The sequence below is a fragment of the Dermacentor silvarum genome, chromosome 3 (genome assembly GCF_013339745.2).
Source record: "Dermacentor silvarum isolate Dsil-2018 chromosome 3, BIME_Dsil_1.4, whole genome shotgun sequence".
Taxonomy (NCBI): domain Eukaryota; kingdom Metazoa; phylum Arthropoda; class Arachnida; order Ixodida; family Ixodidae; genus Dermacentor; species Dermacentor silvarum.
In genome coordinates this window covers 140,633,920-140,656,092 of record NC_051156.1, presented here as the reverse complement: position 1 = coordinate 140,656,092, position 22,173 = coordinate 140,633,920, and the positions used below count along the sequence as shown (strand labels likewise).

General features: G+C 44.4%; 2 protein-coding genes across 2 annotated transcripts in view; both read right to left on the bottom strand.

Moving 5' to 3' along the window:
* Positions 1 to 284: 284 nt before the first annotated feature.
* On the bottom strand, positions 285 to 11,501 carry LOC119445834 (malate dehydrogenase, mitochondrial-like). The gene is made up of 7 exons (XM_037710135.2): positions 11,291 to 11,501; positions 10,209 to 10,403; positions 6,097 to 6,390; positions 3,170 to 3,346; positions 2,371 to 2,421; positions 2,123 to 2,224; positions 285 to 510 (listed from the first exon to the last, which is right to left on the bottom strand). Exons 1-7 carry the CDS (start codon positions 11,366 to 11,368, stop codon positions 385 to 387), a joined length of 1,023 nt encoding a protein of 340 aa, XP_037566063.1. The 5' UTR covers positions 11,369 to 11,501; the 3' UTR covers positions 285 to 384.
* Positions 11,502 to 16,348: 4,847 nt separating this feature from the next.
* The window catches only part of LOC119445833 (protein MTO1 homolog, mitochondrial-like), a 33,879-nt gene continuing 28,054 nt past the window's right edge, over positions 16,349 to 22,173 (bottom strand). Inside the window, exons 15-17 of the mRNA XM_037710134.2 lie at positions 20,384 to 20,480; positions 17,958 to 18,018; positions 16,349 to 16,508 (exon numbers count right to left, since the gene is read on the bottom strand). Coding sequence (XP_037566062.1) covers positions 16,410 to 16,508; positions 17,958 to 18,018; positions 20,384 to 20,480 — 257 coding nt within the window. The 3' untranslated portion in view covers positions 16,349 to 16,409. The remainder of the gene's footprint in view (positions 16,509 to 17,957; positions 18,019 to 20,383; positions 20,481 to 22,173) is intronic.

The following is a 22,173-nucleotide window of genomic DNA, read 5'->3' as shown; positions in this document are numbered from 1 at the left end:
GATGTACGTTACATTTTTACTTTGCTTAGGTGCTTTAATGTCATTTCTACATTAACTTTACCTTGTAAACACAAGAAGTGGGTGCACAATTGATTCGGAGGCATGTTATACTCTGGCTCTTTTGTAATTTTTTATTCATCTAGTTTATTTTGGCCCGCTGGATAATTATATCAATTTCGTCAGTCCTGCAGGTTCAAATTAACGAAAGTCGGCTGTACTGGGTCATTTTTTTGCTCTTACTGATAATAAAAAATTTCTTTAGTTGCTAATGAAGGTGCCAACACTCACACATCCAATGGGTCTTTTATTTAGTTGCAATGTCTTGGCTGATGAGCACTAACACACACGTCCAATGATAGTTACTTGAATTCAAAGGTCTGCATTTTACTTCTTGGCAAAGTCCTCTCCCTTCTTGATGTTGGCCTTCAGCTCCGGCAGTGCTGTCTTTACAAGCTCAGATTCGTACTGGGAGAGCTTGCCAAGGCCAAGGTTCTTCGCTACGCCATTTTTCTGTAATGAATAATGCAAACCAAGTGGTGCTTCACTGACTTATTTGTAGCTGCAGGCATGTTACTAATACACTTTGCTTTTTAAAGAGGTGCACCGAGAGGTGTTTAAAACTTCACTAACCATTTTCTCTTTACAAGCACGGACTCTAACTAAAGATGATGATCAAAAAACAAATGTGTGTTGCTAGGTTATTTAGCATTCTGCCATTCCAAATGCTTTAGTATATATCTGTAGACTGCCGCAGATAGCTGGTGCTTTCTTCCTGGTTATCACTAGACTTAAGACATGCTAGACAAAAGCACAGACCAGCTCGAGTACTACTTGTAAGAACTTGTGCAGGAGGGACCTTACAGTAAGAACACACAACTGTATGGCTTGAAGTTTATGCCAGACTCGTACTCCAACCGATGTGCTGGGAACACACATTAAAAGGGGCAAATTCTATGAAAGCTCACTTTGGCTAAATTGATTATAATTAAGTAGCATATACTATTGAACAATCTTTACAAACCTGCAAGGCTGGTTATTGCTAATTTTCTTAAACCTTCCCTTTAAATAGCATCTAAGCACACAACACTTGCACCCGGTGGTTATTGGCTATGACGGAAGTGCGAGACCACTGCCTCAGATTTTTGGTGTGCCGTGGGCACTGCCTAACCTTGGAAATCATACTGGTTTTTAACGGTCCTGGTTTACAGGTAAACAGTAATGCTGCCAATTTTTACTGTTTCGGTGTCAAAAAACTTCGAGGACACCTAAGCACTTATGAGTTGCGAATGTGAAAGCATTAATGTTCAATTGAACGCCGCTGAGCGGTCCTTGGAGTTTTGCGCAGCGAGTAATGCTTGCGTTAATGCTCGCTCCGCCCACCGTAATATTGGGAGAGTTGACGACGATGGTAGATTTCGCTGCCTGCCTCTTCACTCGTTTTGCTGCACCGTAATATTGGGAGAGTTGACGACGATGGTAGATTTCGCTGCCTGCCTCTTCACTCGTTTTGCTGCATCCTTCCGCTCCCTTACTTCGTCTACGGTGTACTGACATGAACGGCCACGTTTCGCTACTGTCGAGGTTGCTGCTGCAGACAATGTAGATGCTTCAGACTCCATCGCGGTATGTGCTGTCTGAGCACGCCTCACGCGCTCGTGACGTGGCGTCACAGCCAATGGGAAGTTAGGTTTGGTTTGTCGTGCTAGGTTTTGTACTATTAAAAAAGGGTCACGTACTGGAAACATTTAAGAAACACTGTCTTAGGCTATTGGATGTTCATATGTGAAGTGCAAGGGTTACGGTTGTTAAAGGGGAATAGGAAAGCCAAACAGGTATTAGCCCAAACAAGTGAACTGCTCTTCACAGCAAGAGAGGCAGCTCTTGGAGCTGTGGCAAGACGACACTGCAAAGGCAGTGCTTGCCACGCTCTGCAAGCCTGCACAATGTGCCCCAGTGATTCCGCCGGTGCCTACATCCAGTGGTAACATGTAGTGCACGCTGCACAGTTGCTTGCTTCAAGCAAGCAGGCATGGGTTCCCTTCCACGAAACAGATGCTGGTATTTTTCTGTCTTTTGTGTGGTGTTAATAAATTATACACAAAAAAAAAAAAGAAGCTCTTACGCCGAGAAGAAGAGGGGTTGAGAAATATGTGGCTTCAGTCTCGGAAGACTTGATGAATGCACATTCCACTACTCCTTCCTTTCCTTGAATAGCAGAGATGAGCTGTGAAAAAATGATGGAAAGTTATTCACTGACACTGCTAACAATACATTTATGTGTCTAGCATGCACTTCCCAAATTGAAAGTCATGCTGCCTTGTTGGTGGAGAGCACCGAGACAATGTGGACATGTCACAAGAGTGCACTTACCGAGAATACAAATCTGGCACCAGCAAATGCCATGGACAGGGTTGCAGAGCCCTAAAGAAATGAGTGAATTCGTATATTAATGTGAATTTGCTATCCTCACACAATATCCACTTTGGTTTTGTACAATCGTGCTCATACTGAGCGCGATAGTGCCATGAAAAACGTCTCTAGCCTTGCAATGCCTTCAACGTTAGAAAAAAAAAAAAAAAAATCTCCACAGTTCATGTTCATTGTTCAACTAAAGCAGTTGGTTGTATAACCAACATAACATAAATGTAGTCCTGTAAAATGTACAATACAATCGACTGTAATGGGGGCACCAAATTAGTACAGTTGAACCTTGTTATAGCAAAGTTGCAAGTTGCAGCTGGCACAAAAATACCTTCGTTGTATCTGTTATAGCACACACATAAACATATATTCGTTACAGGCTGTTTTAGATTTTAGATTTACTTAACTGTAGATTTACCTAATTACATACAATAATTTTTATATTGTGGTTAGACTATTTTACGACTGATTACTGCTGTTTTGACACAGAGGCCTCAGCATTAATTTTCTGCGATCAGACATCTAGCTAATGCATCACATCAAGCACTTTTTTTTCCTGCGAAGTGTAAATGTTCCAACTTGTGTTAGTTTGAATACCTATTAGATGCTATCTTCAACAGTGAACCATACTGTACACTATTAGTCTGTTTTTCAAGGAGTCAGTGCTGTTTTATTTGCCCACAAGAACAAAAATCGTGCTGCTAAAAAATCTAGACTTTTCTGGGAAAGAAAGGAAAAAGCCACTCACAGCGCCGGCCTTAGCTTGAACCACCTCGGTGCCAGCCTCCTGAATACGCTTGGTAAGTGCCTCCAACTCGGGCTGTGGAAAGCTGACGGAGGGCGTTGCTTGTGACAGTAGCGGCACGATCGTGACGCCAGAGTGTCCACCCACTACTGGGACAGTAACACTGGCTGGGTCAAGACCCTGGCATGCAGAAAAACACAAGAAGCAAGCAATGGTGTGAATTAGTTATCAAACATGAGAGCATCATACAGCAGTTATTCTTAGCCCTGCTGTTTGGTTCTGTCAAGGCAGCTTCGAAGCAAATTAAAAAAATTCCTGCTGCTCTTTGGCAGCTTTGGCACCGCCAGAGATGCTGAGAAAAACCCTTTGCGTGTGCAGCAATGCCAAGTAGGCACCTAACCTGATTTGTGACACGGATGGCATCTATTGTTCAATATTCTCTTCTAAAACCAGCCTGTTCCCTGGATTGACTGAAGGTCTACATTGCCCTGATTATGCTCGAAATCACCCACTTAAATGAATATTTTGTACGATACAGACAGCAAGCTAATGTGCTTATATTCATTTTATTTTCAATTCTTTGAAGTCTCCTTATGAATATATATTATGTAGGTGGCTTCCAAGTCTAGTTCAATTGAAGTCATGAGGCATATTAAGGGACACAAGAAAGCATAAAATTCAATTAAGAAGCTACTAATCACCATCGGCCAACTTAAGTCTAGTAATAGCATAACAGTGTCCATTCGCAGAGATCTCCAGTTATCCCAGTCCTGCATCAGCCAAACCTATCCTATGCCTGCAACTTTCCCAAACCTTGCCACTCCAGCTAAGGCTCTACTGCCCTTGACTGCATTTTTCTGTCCTTCGCACCCATTGTGTTACTCTTAAGAGACCACTAACTACCATTCATGTTACAAAACCTGCCCAAATCTGCTTGCTCTAATCTCAACTAGAATATCGACCATTCACATTTGATCTGATCCATACCGTCATCCTTATATGTCAATGTTATGTCCATAATTTTTCTCTTCATACTTTGCTGAACAGTTCTTAGATATCTATCAAGTTTCTTTGTTATCCTCGAGATTCTGGCCTTGTAGACCAGCACTGCCAAAACACAGTGAAAATACACTTTTCAAGGCTATGAGTAAGTTCCCATTAATGATATGTCCATAATTTTTCTCTTCATACTTTGCTGAACAGTTCTTAGATATCTATCAAGTTTCTTTGTTATCCTCGAGATTCTGGCCTTGTAGACCAGCACTGCCAAAACACAGTGAAAATACACTTTTCAAGGCTATGAGTAAGTTCCCATTAATGACTTGGGAGTCCAAATTAAAGGATGAATTGCTCTTTTAGATGTCTTCCTAAGAGCCAGCCACACACAGTTACGAGGGATTGGTGCAAAATATTACAAAAGCCAGCAGAGGCCAAAACACTGCAATAACAGCATCCTTCTGTGGCCATACTGTGAAGCAGTATTACTTTTTCGGACACTACACAGTTACAACAGATGTGGAGGAGCAATTATTTTCAACACTCGACAGCCTTCCCAGCACAACCTTAGCACACACAATATTAACTGAAAAAGCTACACTTATCAGCAGTATGACCTATACAAGTAGTATAGACCCTTTTTCCGGAGTAGTTTGCTGTAAAGAAACGAGATGGCACTTTTCGTGGAATGCTGCACGTTGCCTCAGTGCACAAGTGCAAAGCTATTGCCGCTTCTACACTGCTACTGTGCTTCAATCATGCTGCAAAATATGGAATGGTAGATGGAAGACGTGTGCATTACAGTTGGCTGCAAAAATAGCGACTGGCATGTCAAGGAAGGGAATAAATTTGTGTGGCCAAGTTCACGGACCGCTGCTGCACAAGGACAGAGTGTGTTGCTGACCCTTGGCGATGTACGGCTTTCCTTGAGAATAAAAAAGTTCACTATTCCGCCAGCGTTGTATCGCCAACCTCCAAACAAAGGAACTTAACCCCGAAACATCGGCAAGAGTGAGTACCGCTCTTTACACAGTGACAAAAGAAGTAGCGCTGCTTCCTAGCATAGTAAGTTTCTGGTACATTATCTACACACATCCACCCCAACTCGGTCAACCTTACGCCCATTCTATCGCCCACGCATCAAGAATAGGTGAATTGGCACACTCGTAAATCAATGCGCCGAAGCATGTGTGATGGGACTACACCAACATCACACGAATGTTCGAAGCTGAACCTTTTGCGACTGTCCACACAATAAGCGAGTAACTATCGATAATAAGTCTTTGCTACAAAATATTACAAAGTACAGCACATCTACGTTCCAAGCCTGGTTCCCAGCAAGAACAAATCTAGTGCAACTGAGCACACCCATGAGTTATTAAGCAGAAAAACAATCAGATAGCAAGCGCACCGGGGAACGTTACTAATTCGAAAACATGACAAGTCGCTGCTTCAAAGTGATTGGCAAATAAAGAACCAAGAGCAAAAGACGCCGATCTTGATTTAATTCAGAAGCAGAAAATTTAGACACCTTGGAATAAATTTCCAGCTACACTTCAAGTACAAGCACTGTATATGCTGCTTGCACCGTTCGGACTTTTGAAACGCCTGTTTCAAGTATCTGCGGACAATGTGTAATGAGCTCCGAAAGCACTTACATGTCCTCTGAAGCTGTGGCAACAGCTTCATGCCATCCATTTATTCACTTTCTGCAATACCTGCCAAAACGGGTTTGCTGAGCTGCACCAGCATCATGCCCATCCATTGCAAACACGGAGGCAATAGAGGCAGCTGAGGCAAGCAATAGATGCGTCACAAAACAACCAAATATGGCGGAGTTCATTGGATCGCCATACTTTATACAGAAATAAGCTTTCCAGCCACATTGCTGCACTACACAGCAAGAAAGAACATTTGTTAGAACAGTTGGTTACCTTTGCATGTGCCACAAAAGCGTTGGCACGGACTATGTCCAGGGTTGTGACACCAAAGATGCGGTTGGGGTCATAGACTCCGCGCTTCTTGAAAACTTCAGATGCAATGGGCACGGTCGAGTTGACAGGGTTCGAGATGATGCAGAGCATGGCCTTGGGGCACTGCTGGGCGCAGGCTTCGGCCAGGTCCCGCACAATAGACGCATTGGTGTTGAACAGATCATCCCGCGTCATGCCGGGCTTGCGAGGGACACCAGCCGGGATCACCACAATTTCCATGCCCTTCAGTGACTCCTGAAAGCACACACACACACACACAAAAAAAAAGCAATGCTGAAACATTATCTGCAATCCTGCAGGGTTCCCACTATTATTCACAACGCTGTGTATCTCAAAGAAAGTGAAGTGAAATTATTAGGTATAAAAACGATCTCAGAGCAGGGCAACTGCCACCAGGAGGGGCACTATGCCTGTTGGCTCTAGAAGGAATGTAAATAGAAAAAGGATTCTGTGGCCATACAGTGAAGCAGTATTACTCCTTGGGATACTACACAGTTAAAACAGATGAAATCGCTGACTCTAAGCCCTTCCCACTAACAGCAACTGCCATTTTGGCATGGTCTGTGTGATGTCAGGAAATGAGGGGCCACCGCTGTGTCATCTGCTCCGAAACACTTGGAGACAACATCAGACTTAGCTCCACATGCTCTGGCACCCAATGGCACCACCAGTTGAATTGTACTTGCAATTCTTTTACTCGCGCTATAAAAGGTAGCAGCAGACTGCCGAGATGCACACGCAAAAACAAAACAACTCATGGCGGCCATCACATATTTCCAGCTGCTGCAATTGCTTCCGGTGCTTGCAGAACACAAAAGCACGGCCTTCAATGTCGGTTTTCATTACTCCAAGGGAGTCATTTCCAGGGCTGAGATTTCATTATGTGACTACTCAGTGTTGTCAAACTGCCTCACGGTTAAACTGTGGTATAAAAAAAAAAATCAGATACAACTCTCCTACCACACCAAATGCACTCAAAATCTGCCAGCTTGCTGCGAGACATGTACGATTTAACATGAAATGCATACTTCAAGCAAGAAAATTTGGTGTTATGGCCTGTTTACCATATCTACAAAACAAAAGATGATGCCAGCCAGAATTTGCTTTATCTTCAGATTGTAAGGTGGCAAATCTAGCATGGCACAAGAGAACTGCGGTGCATTCTCTCCCTAAGTGAAGACTGTCATTGCTCTATCATGGTCACTAAGCCCATGCACCTACAGCCAGTTTTGGCCGCCTACTTGCAGCTTTTGAACAATAAGTGTGTTCTAGAAAGCCATTTTTGAAGCAACTTTCTTAAATTCAAAGCTGCTAGAATGTGACCAAACTGTTCTGTCATGTCGCTAAATAAAGTTGCTGGTCACTAAATAAATAATTTCGATATTAATAAACAAACCACAGTCACTGAATCTAGTGACAAAGGAAGGAAAGAGTGGAGAAGGAAAGGCAGGGAGGTTAACAAGTTTAGCACAACCGGTTTGCTACCCTACACATGGGAGCGGGATGGGGGGGAATGAAAGATGGGGAGGAGAGAGAGAGAGCACATAGCACAGCACACAGTGACAAAACTGCTAAAATATCAGGCGTCTATCAGGTGCTGTATCAGGTGCCTGATACAGCACTGATTACTGCAAGAAAAGAAAGGTGTTTCGTTTCACTTCCCTTTATTTATACCCTTCAGTCACAAATTATGATCGACTGTCAATAAATGTATGAAGCTTACATCATTTTATGCCATGGTGCTGCTGACTCCATTAAGAGCAAGTCAAGGTGGTAGAATGAGTTCACTTTAGGATGAGTCACCATAATTACAGAGTGATTAAGTATCTAATAACTGTGCACTCAGTAATGTTACCTTTCTTTGTAAGAAAGAACTGAATCACCAGCGCAAATTGCTTGCACAAGTTAATTATTGGTTGCAAGTATGACTAGAAAGAAAGAAACTTCTTTCACAATTCCTACCGAAACGTCCCACGTCACACCTCCCGCCATACATGGTAGTGCCTTCTCCAAAGCGATCTTCGGTAGCAATAGATTTCCCTCAGAAGTGAATATAAGTACTTGAGGTAAGTAGAACGTTCAATTTACCCTAAGCTTAATTTCTGTGGTCTATTCCTTGGCACAACTGCAGAGAAACGGCAAAAATAAGTCACGTCCACAAATGTATACAGCGTGACTGTAGGGGTTATTACAAGGTGAAACCTCAGCATCAGCATACCAGTGCACCATCATGAATCTTAAAGCACTTGCAAGTGTTGTTTTGGCCCAGGCAAACTACTAGAAAGTTGCCAGATTGAGTTTAGGTTCATTTTGTAATTTTTTATTTAAAAAAAAAAAGCAATGTACCCCTTTACAAATGAACACTTAAGCGGATTATGGTAAACCGACAAGGGCACATGCAGTGCTGTCCACACCAGTCTTGTTTTTGCTTCTGGCCTACCAGGTATCTTCCCACAGTGAGAGTGTGGTTGTTCTGCTATTGCAGAAGCACCAATTTACTAATAAGGTTCAGCTTTACATCCCTCTTTATATCTCCCTTTAGTGCACCGACTGCTCCTCACACTTACTGTAGAGCTGCCAAGGGCATGGCATTATTAGACACGGCCATGAAGGCTCTCAACTTGGCACGAGGCTACAAGACCATTTTAGTTTCACCGAAGTGGTGCTACATAAAAACACTGGACTGCTTTCAATGTTTGCTCACTAGTGAAGGTGACAGCACTTGTGCAGTCCGGTGATAGACATTGCTAAAAAAGTTTATTTACATTTATTTGACAATAGGTGAGCACACCTGATTGTTATGGTGCTGAGGCAGAAAGTCACCTTCAAAATTAAATTCTGGAGTTTTACGTGTCAAAACCATGATACGATTATGCCCATTGTAGCGGGCAACTCCGGATTAATTTTGACAACCTGGGGTTCCTTAACGTGCACCCAATGCATGGCACACAGCGTTCTTGCATTTCGTTCTAATCGAAATGTGGCTATCTTGCACCCTCAGGCTTAGCAGCGCAACGTCAAAGCCACTATGCCACCATGGCGGGCTGAGAAGGTAATCTGACTAGGCGTCTAGCACCAAGTGCCACCTGAACACAGGCAGAGGAAAACTTGCAGGATGTTGATATGCAAATGAGAGACATCATTTTACAGCACAGATTTCAATCTACAAACTAGATAATATAAATGCCATAACGGGATGTATACTGGCACAAGACCATGCACTAAATGTGGTTGAAATACTTCATAGTGCAATGAAAAATGAAGTTTCTGTTAATGACAAAGAAATAATACCGGTGTCACAGCCTCACTTTTGAACGCGATCAGGCCCGATCCGGATTGAATTTCTTTATCGCAATCAACAATAATCGCTGCTACACGGGGTCCAACAATGATCCGGATCGAGTTTAGGCATCTATAGTATGTGTGAGCTCTAGCGCACTAGAGTAGGTCCAAAGTGCTTATCAAATATGCTGTAAAAATCGTAATATAAACCTTTTCTTTTTCAATAAAATATTTTGCTTGTCATTGTGAGGCTATCATCGTCTGCTGATCCTCTGCAACTCTCAGGACTACATGGTAGTTAGCCCACAACTGTGATCAAGAGCCTTGATCTTGATGCATGGATCACGATTTTCTGGATCTGGATCAAGCAAGATCGCCATCGAAAGCCACTGTGCAGCAGCACTCAATCTAGATCGGCCCTAATCGCGATTGAAGTTACCATGTGGCACCAGTATTAGACATGTATGAACAATATTCCCAATTGCAGACTATTAGGCTGTGAAGCTAGAAAACTTTCATATCAATGTGTACAGACAACCAAAAAAGTTTACAGACCACAGGATCTCAAAAAACGTTTAATTCACGAGCAGCCTGTAGCAGTAGCCAGTAAGACTGTATACAACAATGTTAGCATATTCTAATCGAGGCCCGAATTGCATATACCAGACTGCGTTGTAAGCTAGGCTGCGGAGCTATTCAGCTTTTTCTCAGATTTCATGGTCCGTAATATTTTGTGGTTGACTGTACAAGAAAGGCTTGCGCGTACTCACATTGAGCTGGTCGTTTCCCATGAAGCCTTTGACCTGGGCACGTGTGTTGATGTGGCTCAAATCAGCTGCGACACCAGGTGTGTGTGCAATGTCGTACAGGGAGAGGTATGTGATGCCGGGGTGCTGCTTGAGCAACAGTGACAGCGGCTGCCCGATGCCACCGCTGGCACCCAGAACTGCCACCTTGACATTGTTCTGCAAGTGCAGAATATGACAGTTTGAAAGTTTGTTCATGCATTCATTGTATATATGACAATATTTGACTAGCTGGGTCATCAAATTGGCTCTACATCACACAAGCATACATCACAGATACGAAAAGGAAGAGAAAGAAAACAGCTTGAAACAACTGAGACCGAACAACCCTTTTGGTAGAGGACAGAGGTGCGGGGTAAGAATTCGATTCTATAAACAAAATGGAATAAACAAGAACACACAGACATCAATGTTCTCCCTACATTACGAGTACTTCACAAGTAAAAATTTATAACACCTTGAGGCAACGGTATAAGTACGCAGCACTAGATGGGTTTGCTAGTGAGCGATGTCCTTCTGTACACTTTTGCAGCCGCAAGAAAAATGCTAGCATTCGCTTTCCGATCACTGTTCCCTATAAATGCAAAGACAAAGCGGTGTTAAGACAAAGTTTGCTGCTTACACGTACAGATTGTAAGCAGGTGTAATTAAGTTTGAGACGTCACTACTGGCGAATAACGGCCATACAAATAGTTTAAGTTTCGGGTGGGCGTGGCTTGTAACAATTTTTTACACCTTAACGAAATCGCACGAAACCAGGAAAAGTGACATCAATGCGGGCAGTGTGACTTTGGCCTTACAAATGTGCGTGACCTTTCAGGTTGATGGCACCAGCCGGCACATTCGGTGCCTCACGGTTACGGATGGTTGCAGAAGAAAGTATTGATAACTCAGCTTGCATAACATGCATTAGTTCTTTACAGGGCGTTGGAGCTGCCTTCAGCAGCTGCGTGACGGCGGCATGAAAAGAATAAAACGTATCGGAAGCGCTTGCTCAGTCTCCATCAAGGTCACTTGGTGAATGTGCGTTCACGGTGTCGGTATACCTTTGAGGTGACGGAAAAGTTCCTCTGCGCTGAGACGCAAACGGAGTTGAGAAGATTCCTGGGCACCCGGGAGAACATTGCGATGTTTTAGGGGACTAGAAGAGTCACAATTGGCGTAGCTCGCAGACCGTGCTCCGCAGCTACCCACCGGCGACACAACCTGAGGAGAGACGGAGAGACCGGACAATCCAGACGTGCACGCAGAGAGGGGAAGGGCTGTTTGAAGCAACGTTTGAAGATTCTTACGTGGCTATCTCGTAGTTTCGTAAAAAGCGGCGCTGCATGACTTACTACGTTGCATGGAACGGTACAAAAAAATAAAAACTTTATAAGGTTGAAAATTCACTGCCGTTTTTATTCAAATAGTACAAGTAAGTTAGATAAAGCATTTTTACGATAGTATTTTGTATTTGTCGTCTGCTGTCACAAACTCATGCTGTCTCATTGGTTCCTCATTGCTTTCACCATACGTACACCGTGCAGTCAGACGCTTATTGTCTTGTGAAAGTTTACCTCTTCACTTTTCCGAACAAATGGTTTTTTTTTTTTTTTTTTTTTTTTTTTTTTTGTTACGAGCAGGTTACGAACATCGTGTTACGAACAGCGTTATGTTGCACTGCATTAACCTGACCGTCCAAACCGCTGCCTTGTTGGCGATCAAGGCATTTGGCAATGCATTTTATTTAACACCACGCTTAGGTGCAATACTTGACTGTTTCGTCTAAAATGAATCAAAGGACGAGCACATACGAAGACGACAGGCGAAAGAATGCGAAGGCCGGATCGAATGGTGGTGCTACCATCTATCCTGGGACTCTTCCGTAATCGAGAGTAGATGTAAGCATGAAATGGATACTGGCAAAGATTGGTTGGAGATGATACAAACCACAATCTTATAATGGTTGTAGTGCATGTTCCCAACGGCACACCGACCCACACTGCAGCACGCCATACTGTGCACTGACCCACAGTATGGCGCACCCAGGTATGGTATAACCCAGGATCTCTGCAAGAGCGGGGGGGGGGGGGGGGGGGGGGATTTTTGTGGTGCGGGGGCGGGAGGAAGCACTTTGCATAAAATAGAATTTCCTTGCTTTAGCCAGAGGAATCCAACAGCAAATAAAAGGCCTAATAATGATAATAATAATGACACCAAGGATAATGACTGTTTATTTCTTCAGCGTTTTACTCAAAGTAACTTAAGAGTGATGAGTGATTGAATAAATACAACCCTCGAAACACACCCCCCCCCGTCGGTGCGCCACTGCTGGCCTACATATGGACGCTGCCCAGCTAGAAGAAGAAAACCGGCTGAAGGCGGCACGAAAGGTAGCGAAAGACGCCAGGGACAGAGCGCACTGCCAAGCTAGACGAAGAAAAGCGCCCGGAGTAGGCGCCACGCAGCGTGGCGCCATCTCTCAAGGCGACGTAAAACCCACGCCGCTGTACTCACGGACCGCTGGCATTCAAAAGAGCACACGCAACCCTGTCTCAGCGACAAAACGTGACAAGTGTATATTGCTCTGTATCTGCCTTTTGAACATCGCTATTGGTTAGTTAGTTAATCCAGGTTTAATGGCGCAAAAGTGACAAAGGCCATGCTGCGCCAGCCACAAGGTATTAAGAAATCGCTATTGGAAATCACAAATAAAACTTCAGCATACTAGAAGTACAGCTTAGGTGATATTGGGAACAAACATTAGGAAGAACTCGGAAGCAATATTCTTTTGCAAGTTGTTTGGGCAGTAACTAGCATATGTAATGCGGTCCTGTACAAAGGGTTGGGGGCCAGAGACCGCATTTTCTTAACTCATAACTGGTTGCCCGGATGATCTCGTTTTGTTCTCGCAACAATGCCCAGATAATGGCTCTGGCTTTTGGCTCAAGGTCACTTGAAGGTTGCCGACAACAGGAGCTAAAAGCATTACATTCATAAAAGTGTGTTCCGTACGTCAGACAGAAGGAAGAGTGCCCACTCCGTTCTCCCAGCTACAGATGGCGCAAGTACCCCATTCATTGATGTTTCCCTGCCAGTGCGCGGCCGGTGCCAACTTCTGAATAATTCTAAACCTCTACATGAAATATGAGCGCAAAATATAACCACCAGATCAGAGAATAAAGCAATTAGCATATCTGCCGCCTTGAGAAACACAACAGTAATTATAACAACTTAATCATTTTCTACTCACAAAATGACAATTCGCACCATTGCTGGGACATTTACAAACAAAGCGCAAAATTTCTTAAACATTGGCTGTGGCTTAACACAGTTATGCCTGGGTGTGCGTAGCGAGAGGTACGGTTAATCTTATTGTTTAGCTTGGTTCTCTCTACGGTTACATCTTTATTGTTTAGCTTTGTACGTCTGAGTGTTTAGGTTTGGCTGTTACCTCTCGTTAAGTTATGATTACATTAAAGACTAGACATTTTTAAAGTGCAATGTATTTATTTTGAGTCTTCATCTTGTAGTTTCTCAATTGCTACAAAGACAGCCTGATGGTCAGTGAGGCGGGAGGATAAAGGGTTGTCGTCCAGTGACTTGAACACGTTTCGGGTGCTATCCTCATCCGAATCCACTCGCCTGGCTGCTTCGTACTTACGACGCTTCTCAAGGCGTGTGGCTCACTCTTCCTACGTCCTCCTCGGCTCGCTGCCTCCTCTTGGTTTCGTTCCGACGACGAAGTCTGACTTCTTTCAGTCTCTCCGACTCACTTTCCATATCTGCCGACGAATCCCACTGAGCCACCCCTTCTATATATGCGATGCAACGCCGGCTCCTCCTCTGTTGTGGCAACACGGTTTCACCGGCTCCTCCTCTGACGTCATGCCAGATGGTGACGCGAGCGGCGCTGCCAGCTGCAGCGGCTGCTAAGCAACGGCTCAGCTTACGGTGCGGCCACCGGCCACAGTGAAATTGCAAGAATACGGCCAATGTAGCTCTCGCTACAAAAATGAAATTCATTAATACGTCTAGCACACTTACTTTTTAATAGAACAGTTTATTCTTGCATAGTACAGTAGAGTGAGGCTGAATGTATTATCCGCATCCTTAGTATACAGATATATATATATTGGCATGTTGTAGTGACGGTGAAGAACACAGTAGCAAAACTGTGAATCATGAAACTAATTCTTTATTGGGCGAACCTGTGCCCACAAAAGCAAGGGACACTCAAAGCACAATGAAAGCGACGAGTACAGTCGGCAATCGTTGAAATCTTATCTACGGGTCAGACGCATCGGCTATTTTTACATCACTCGTTGACGCTTCCAGGGTAATCGCTAGTGTTTGTGTACCTTGCAGAAAGTACAAAAAAATTTTGGTCGTGCATGCAATCTGATTACACAAGAACCCACGACAGCATAAACATATAGAACCGGTTACAACAATAGAGAATATCTGATACATGCAAGCGTGCCTTGTACCGAGCGACAACTTTAGCATTTGTTATCAGGTGACAGGAAAACGATAAACATAAATGCGTGTCAATATATGGTTTGCATATGGCTAGTTTTTGATCCATAACATATAAACACTTAACAATAATCATTCTCTATATATATACAGGCTTAAAGGAGTGCTTTAGTGATGCTACAAGACTTAGGTATTTGGAAGTTGTTTAGGTATTTGGAAGTTGGCAGGGTTTGTCATTGCAAATTCTCACACGAACAAATGACAGAATGTTGACTGTAAATACATTGCGACTTTAGGGAGTTTTAGTATAGTGGAAAACGCTTACGTTAGCGTGCGACGCAACGCTAACGCAAAGAAAGGCTGCACTGCGCGGTACAGGTAGTGTTTTAGAATAGCGGAAAGGAGCAAAACGCTAACGCTAACGCAAATACACTTGGGCGCCATCTCGAGGCAGATACAGCAAACATGAGCAAGCCCTCTCGTTAAGCCTACTCCGCCGCTAATCGAGAACGTATATCGAAAACAACGCCCATTTGTCACCTGTACGCCGCTGTCAAAGCATCATCACACAAATCTAAAGCAAACACGAGCATTAGTGGGGAACGAATGAGCAGAACAGTGCAGGCCGACGACTCGATAGATCCGAAGCGGGCAGCTCTCACTTCAACTGGCGCCGCCATGTTGCCGTACGTAAGGCTCCCTTTGCGTGCGTTAGCGTTCACCGCTAAATCTCGAAAATAGCGTACGTACGTAAGAGTTCTGGCTACGTTTACGCTCTGCGCATGCGCAGTTTGCAGCACGCAACGCTAACGCTAACGCTAAATCCTTACGTTTGCTGTTTTCCGCTATACTAAAACTCGCTTTTCTTGCAAGTAAAATTTGCTTTGTTTGTCCTGTGTGAGAAATGTTGATTGATGATATGGCTTTTTGTTTATGGTCAGCACTGGATATTGCATGCAAGTAGCAATGCAATAAAAACAACAGTATTATAGTCGCAAGCTTGGTTAAATAGTATTGTGTTTAGGTGTCTGCAAAAAGCTGCACTAGAAGCTAGTATTATTCTTACAGTATGTTTCGGCATTAATATAGAAAAGTGTGCATGTGAGGTGTAGATGATACCCTATTACTCAATACAACATATAAATATGACAACTATTACTAAATCCAACATATAAACCAGACACGGCAGGAATCGGCAGTGGTCAAACAAGGCATGTCGCTGGAGCCAACATTTTGAGAAGCGGACTTGTTTTTGTTGACAAAGACAAGTCCACTTGTCAAAATGTTGGCTACTGCAACAGGCCTTGCTTGGCCACTATGGAGCAATACAACACAGAGGAGCCTGTAAGGTTCCAAAACTTACCTGATGAGATCCCAAACCCACCATGGTTGCTTAGTGGCTATGATATTGGGCTGCTAAACACGAGGTCACAGAATCAAATCCCGGCCACGGCGGCTGCATTTCGATGGGAACGAAATGCGAAAACACTCGTGTACTTTGATTTAGGTCCATGTTAAAGAACCCCAGGTTGTCCAGATTATTCCGAAGTCCCCTACTACGGCGTGCCTCATAATCAGATCGTGATTTTGGCACGTAAAACCCCATAAAACCTATGCAGTGACACTGCTCATATACATGGAGTTATTTAACTGAGCTTTTATTTTTATCTGTACAATGATCACACTTTTCAGCTCGAGGCACACTCAAAGTGCAGACGACGACCTCTCTCTTTGCTTTGCAAGTCGTAATAGGCTCAGCACTGCTACTGGTGTCACGCCAGGTATCCTGCTAGCAGCCCCCACCTGCATGTAAAAAAAATATGCAGCAGAAAAATGTCACGTAGTGCCCATAAGCACTAATATTCTGAGTGCAGCATGGCATGCTTAGTCTACGCATTGAAAATGAAAATAAAAAAGCAGTTCCTCCATGGTCTGGCAGGGGGTGCAAGGCACCGGCCCATTCTCACACTATCCTGGAAATAGGCCTCCACAGCGGGTGGTTGCACCTTAGGAGTGGTAAAAAAAGATGTGCATCAGCGATGCAAGGATAAATTCCCGACTAGGCAGAAGTAGCCACAACATTCAGGCAAGACCCCTGACCAAGCTCCACCACCTCTTAATCCTGCATTCAGGCCAGATGTGTCTTGCCTGAAAGAGACCGTTGATGCGGACTAGCTGGTGCATAATTGAGTTGAAACAGTGCGAAAAAATGGTACAAAGCAACAACATGGATGCCAAAGAGCTGAATGGCAGCGCTCTGTCATTTGTGTTCTTGCTTTGTCCCACTATTTCGCACTGTTTTGACTCCGATATTCTCATGACGTCTCGGTTTCATAAGCTGCACCATCAGTGTTGAAGCTCGTGGCAGTTGCCCGTCTCGTTAACCAGTTAATTGCTTTCTCTGCCACTGGATGTGGTTGCAAGCTGTTGATCCTATAGAAAACCCCGGCTGCTTTAGTAGCGACAAGCTCATGAGCCCAGTTTGGTTCTTGACAGGAGAGAGTAGGAGGATTTATTTGCCGGAACAAAAAAAGTGAGCCTGAGCAAGCGCGCTCTAGCTGTTATGCTTTGTAGTGGAGCAAGGCAGTAATAAATGTATGATGACGGGAAGAAGCAATGCATACATCCCATAACATCCCATAATCTATGATTTCAGGTTGGTTTCGTGTAAGGAGTCTAAATTCGCTCTTAATGGTAGCTTTATAAACAGTGGATCCATAGTTAACCTGCTCTGCGAGAAAGAGAACCCAAGCCAAGATCGGGTTCTGCCTATGTGCAGTATATATGACGCTATTTCTTGGGTATGCTGAGCCCTTTGTATATACTAACAATATCTAAAACTCTTTAATGCTATTGTAAAACATTTGATGGGGAGGCCAACAGCCTAATATGAGGACTTTCAGTATGAAGTAGCTGATGATCGATGCATGCCAGTAAAGAAGCTCATGCCCACCGATTACTAATGCATACGCAGGAAAGATACAAGATACCTGTTCCAGTATCTCAGTCGTGCGGCAATAATAATAACCTTGGCTGACATCTATGTGTGCACTTATCAAACGGCCAAGCTGTGACTTCAACATGTGTTTTGTGGGTTCTTGTAATCTATTTGAACTATGCAATGTGCAGTCTTTGTCAAGAGTAAACAGGCCAGTTTGTTATTTGTTGAGTCACAGAGGCATGAACACTCTCAGGGAGTTCAGAGCACCGAAGACGCACACAGCAATGCCTCATGCTAGTATTAATACTCACCGTAGTTGGCCTTGCTTGCTCCAGCTTCGATTTTATTTCATTGGACAAGTTCAACGAAGGACTGCAGAAAAAAAAATGCGTGTTTAGTAGCTGGGAGCTGTGTGCAAATACAGGAAGACTAAGTATACTAAACTTTAAGGCATTCATGGACATTCAGCAAGAGCACATGTAGTATGCTCAAGCTCTGGTGCTACACTTAGTACATAACCACATGCATAAGATGCCTCATTGTACTTTGTTCCTATAGCACAAAGCACTTCTGAAAATGGCAGATTCATAGGGGGCTCTGAGGGACCGGGCTCCTTACGCCCTTGAGATATAGTACCGGCATTTAGTGCTGACAAAAATAATTATAGTATATATATATATATATATATATATATATATATATATATATATAAGACGCCTTTTTATAATTATAAAATGGTCAGCCTAACTAGGAGCTGATGTTCAATGTTCCAGAGAAGTGAACAAACAGAAGCAGAATGGAGATTCAACCTTGAAATTCCCACATTAGCTACCCATTACTGTCACAAATGACATATAGAACTTTAGCCAAAGCTTCAGAGGTATTGTAAATGCCGCATCTCCATGCTTCAGAGGTCATTACACGTTGTCCAAATAGTGCGAGCACTACCGCACGGCACATGTACTACAAGAAAGGGCTGAAACTTGTTTTGCAAGTTTCAGCCCTTTCTTAAAGATTTAGGCAGCCTTAGGCTGTGGCTGGTTAGTTATCAGTCAAGAAAAATAGATGAGAGTTTCATTGTATCCGGAACACTGAACCCAATAAATTTTTGAGACTTTTTCGCTCAATAAGAGCCCAAATACTAGTACAATAACAACACCATGTGATCCTTGATGCCGCCACAACATCACTGGCGCTCTGGCTTCAGTGTGAAATCCTTAAAGCAGTACTGTTATGGAAGTTTTGGCCAGTCATATTTTCGCATTAAGTGAAGATTCAAGCCTAACAAACCCAAGAAAGTATGCTTGCAGATGTCAGACTTCCTTAAATAACTTACTATACTACTTGCTTCTACGATCCAGTTTCGGTTTCAGTACTCAGGAAGTGGATGCATATGACATGACGTACATTACGAAACACTGTCTCACTTCGTTCCAGCAAAGTTATTGCCACAAGTGCAAAGCCTGAAGTCTGGAACCTGCCACAAGCCAGAAGAAACTTGCGGGCACTCTTGTTTAACTTTTATGAGCAATGTCCTGTTACATGATGTCGGCAAATTTTGATATGTGTCATGACATCAGGACAATCTTGTAGGGATTGAGGTGTGCCCTGGCGCCATTGCGCAGGGATTCGCCTGTTCTGTCGTCCCTGTACATCTCCCTTTCCCACCGCGATGGCTGTCGGAGGTGGCTTTTTCCACAGACCGGTTTGTGGTGATGGCACTTGGCACCGCCGGTTGCGGTGGCACGACCAGGGTGATCGGCAAAGCGAGCGCAAGGGAGACCTCTCCGGGACACGCACATTTTTCCTATTGTCTGCCGGCCCCTTTGTTTTCGGACGTGAGCTTGTCTGCGGTGCCTTGCACCTGCTTTTCCGAACGCTAAGCCAAAGAGCGGTGCCTAGTGCTCGCGCGTGGTCATATTTACTACGACAAGCCGCTTATTGGAGGCCCAAGTCTACGGAGATTGCCCTAGCTCATGCGAGTGGGCCCATTGGTTATCGTGGGAGTCAGCAGCACAGCCGCGGGGCACTTTTTCCTAGCGGCGTGTCTTGGGAAGCTATCCTCTGGCAGCAATGTGCTAGCGGCACCCTTTCTTGTATTTGTCACCCTTGGCGCAGGAGCTCACTTGATTCCCGTGCCAGCCCGGGACCTGGCGTTTGTGCTGTGCTGGGGGTCGCCAGAGCAAATAAACTATTTCTGTTAACTTAGGGCAATACTGGGTTTTCTTGCGTGCAGAGCGCACGGTGCCCCCCTTTTGTGGCCTGAATGCACGCAGCGGCACGCTAGATTACATGAGGAGACGGCTGATGTGAACCTGAGATTTGCTAAGCCAAAACATGCGGTGGTCGGTACTTCTGCGAGATACTAGACCCCCCCAATGTCTATGATGCCAGGTCCGGCATTCCAGGACCAACTTCTGTATCAAATTAGGATACCTCATAAGTGTTTCCCCACCTTCATAATTTCTGAGTGTCATTCCCTTTCACGCAAAAAGCACACAGTAGAATTTCTAGAACTTGACCACTATATTTCAGTACTCCTTTAAGTGAAGTTTGACCTCACTATGGCTTGCTTGTGGGACAAATGGTTGCCGGCAACAATGTTGTGGATAACCCCTCCCCTCATCCTTGAGAAAAGTTCACTGTGTGAACACTCTATAGTTTTTCTATGGCTTTTTATGAAACAAATGAAGCTCTATACGAAACTACGAAGGAACAAAACATTGTGTCGGCTCACTCATTATAGTCGATGTTGGCGGGAAGCTGCAGTGCTTCTCCTTCCTCAAGTTCAAGGATCTCCTTCTGCTGCTGGGCAACCAAGTAAGCATATGTAGCTGGAAGGAAACAGGAAAAAAAAAATGTTCTCAAATGTATTCAAATCAGAACAACTCATCTATAAAAGACAGCAAAGCTGCATAAAAGAAAGAGCTCTCAAACCCTTTGAAAGCCCTAGAGGTCTGGTTTACAACTGCTCAAAGCATACCTATCACTTTGCAATCCAGGCAATTTCTTTGCTATACTTCAGTCTTTTCAAACACTCCATTATATCCGAGCTTAGTATTTCTACACTCTCCACTATGTCCGATGCATGTTCCTGTATGCTGCGTCGGTTCTACTGATGCCACTCTACTAGCTGATGCTGGCTCTGCAGACATTGGTGCTTGGCAGCACAGTAGTCATACGGCCACTTCGGGGCTCTGACACATGCTGTGTTCTCTGTTCTCTGGCTGACATTTGACATCGACCGTGCTGCCACACGTTGCCACCACTACACAAACATGGCTGCAAAGCACGCCTATACAGCTTCACCGTAAAAGACCTACAAGGTTACAGGTATGATTAAAACACTGAATGAACGTGTGTCTATGCCACGGAGAAAGAATAACAGGAGGCGAAACTCGGGGCCGGCGCCAGCGCGAGCACTGGTCATGATAATGTCACGCTGGGAGAGGAGGAGACGCGCTGGTGGTGAACGTCGGCGCAGCGCCCCTTGCGGCGACGGAAATAACTACTTCCCTCGCGGTCGCAGCGGCGCGCGCGTGGCCGCGGTAGCCGCGGTCTCCGACGGTGCCCGGCGTCGTCTGCTACTGTCGGATACCGCCCAAAACGTTTTGCTCCAGCGCGGTTTGCAATCCGGGGATAGAAGACCTGTAGACCGTGTTAGTAGGATATTTTTTATAGATTATTATTTAGGATCACATGCTATTTATGTGGCAATAAGACCAAGAAACTTGAAAGATCAGACGATCTGCGATAGTAGCCAAGGCGGCGCACTGGCATCAAGCCGTCGCGTGCGAGCAGACGACAAGAGCCAACGGAGGCATTGCAAGAGCGCGCTCGCCGCGCCACGGATCCGCTGCATCGCTTCGACAAACCATCACGTGACCATACGTTATGCGTCCGGCGTTCTGTAGGGGGCGCTGTCACGACGTCCGCCGCCGTGGTACGTCCTGTGCTCCTGTGTGACATTATGACGACACAGGAAGGAGCCGAGTTGCGCCTCCTGTATTCTTTCTCCGTGGTCTATGCCTCATCATCGGCCTAATATTTATGTCCACAGCAAAATGAAGGCCTTTACCGGCAATCTCAAGCTGCCCATTCTTGCATCAACTGACTCCAACCTAGGCCAGCAAATTTTGAAATCTGATTAGATGACCTAATCTTCTGCTTTTTCGAACTGTATTCATCTTCCCTTGGTAGCCAATCTGCTATTGTAATACAGACCACCAGTTATCTGCTTTAGATATTGCGACCTGCCTCACTCTGCCTTTTCCTCTTAATCTCAACTACAATGTCAGCTACCCGCATTTGCTTCCTGATCCAGCCATCTTGCTGTCCAGCTATCATATTCTATTCTATTATTAATCATGTAAACTGTAGTGAGAAATACGGGCGCCAGCAGAAGACGAGGAATAAGACGTTTGTTGTTGGTGCTCGCGCTTGCTCCGTTTGGCCGATGCCTGTTTCGGCGCATTCATAAAAACGCCAAGCGTATCTACTATTAAATGCGCACTATCAAAACATATT

Excerpts from the sequence above, each read along its gene's own strand:
- LOC119445834 (XM_037710135.2), bottom strand. The coding sequence starts at position 11,368 with ATGTTCTCCCGGGTGCCCAGGAATCTTCTCAACTCCGTTTGCGTCTCA. Across the intron at positions 10,404-11,290 it reads ACTTTTCCGTCACCTCAAAG|AACAATGTCAAGGTGGCAGT; the intron begins GTATACCGACAC and ends CTGCACTTGCAG. Across the intron at positions 3,347-6,096 it reads CTTTTGTGGCACATGCAAAG|GGTCTTGACCCAGCCAGTGT; the intron begins GTAACCAACTGT and ends TCTGCATGCCAG.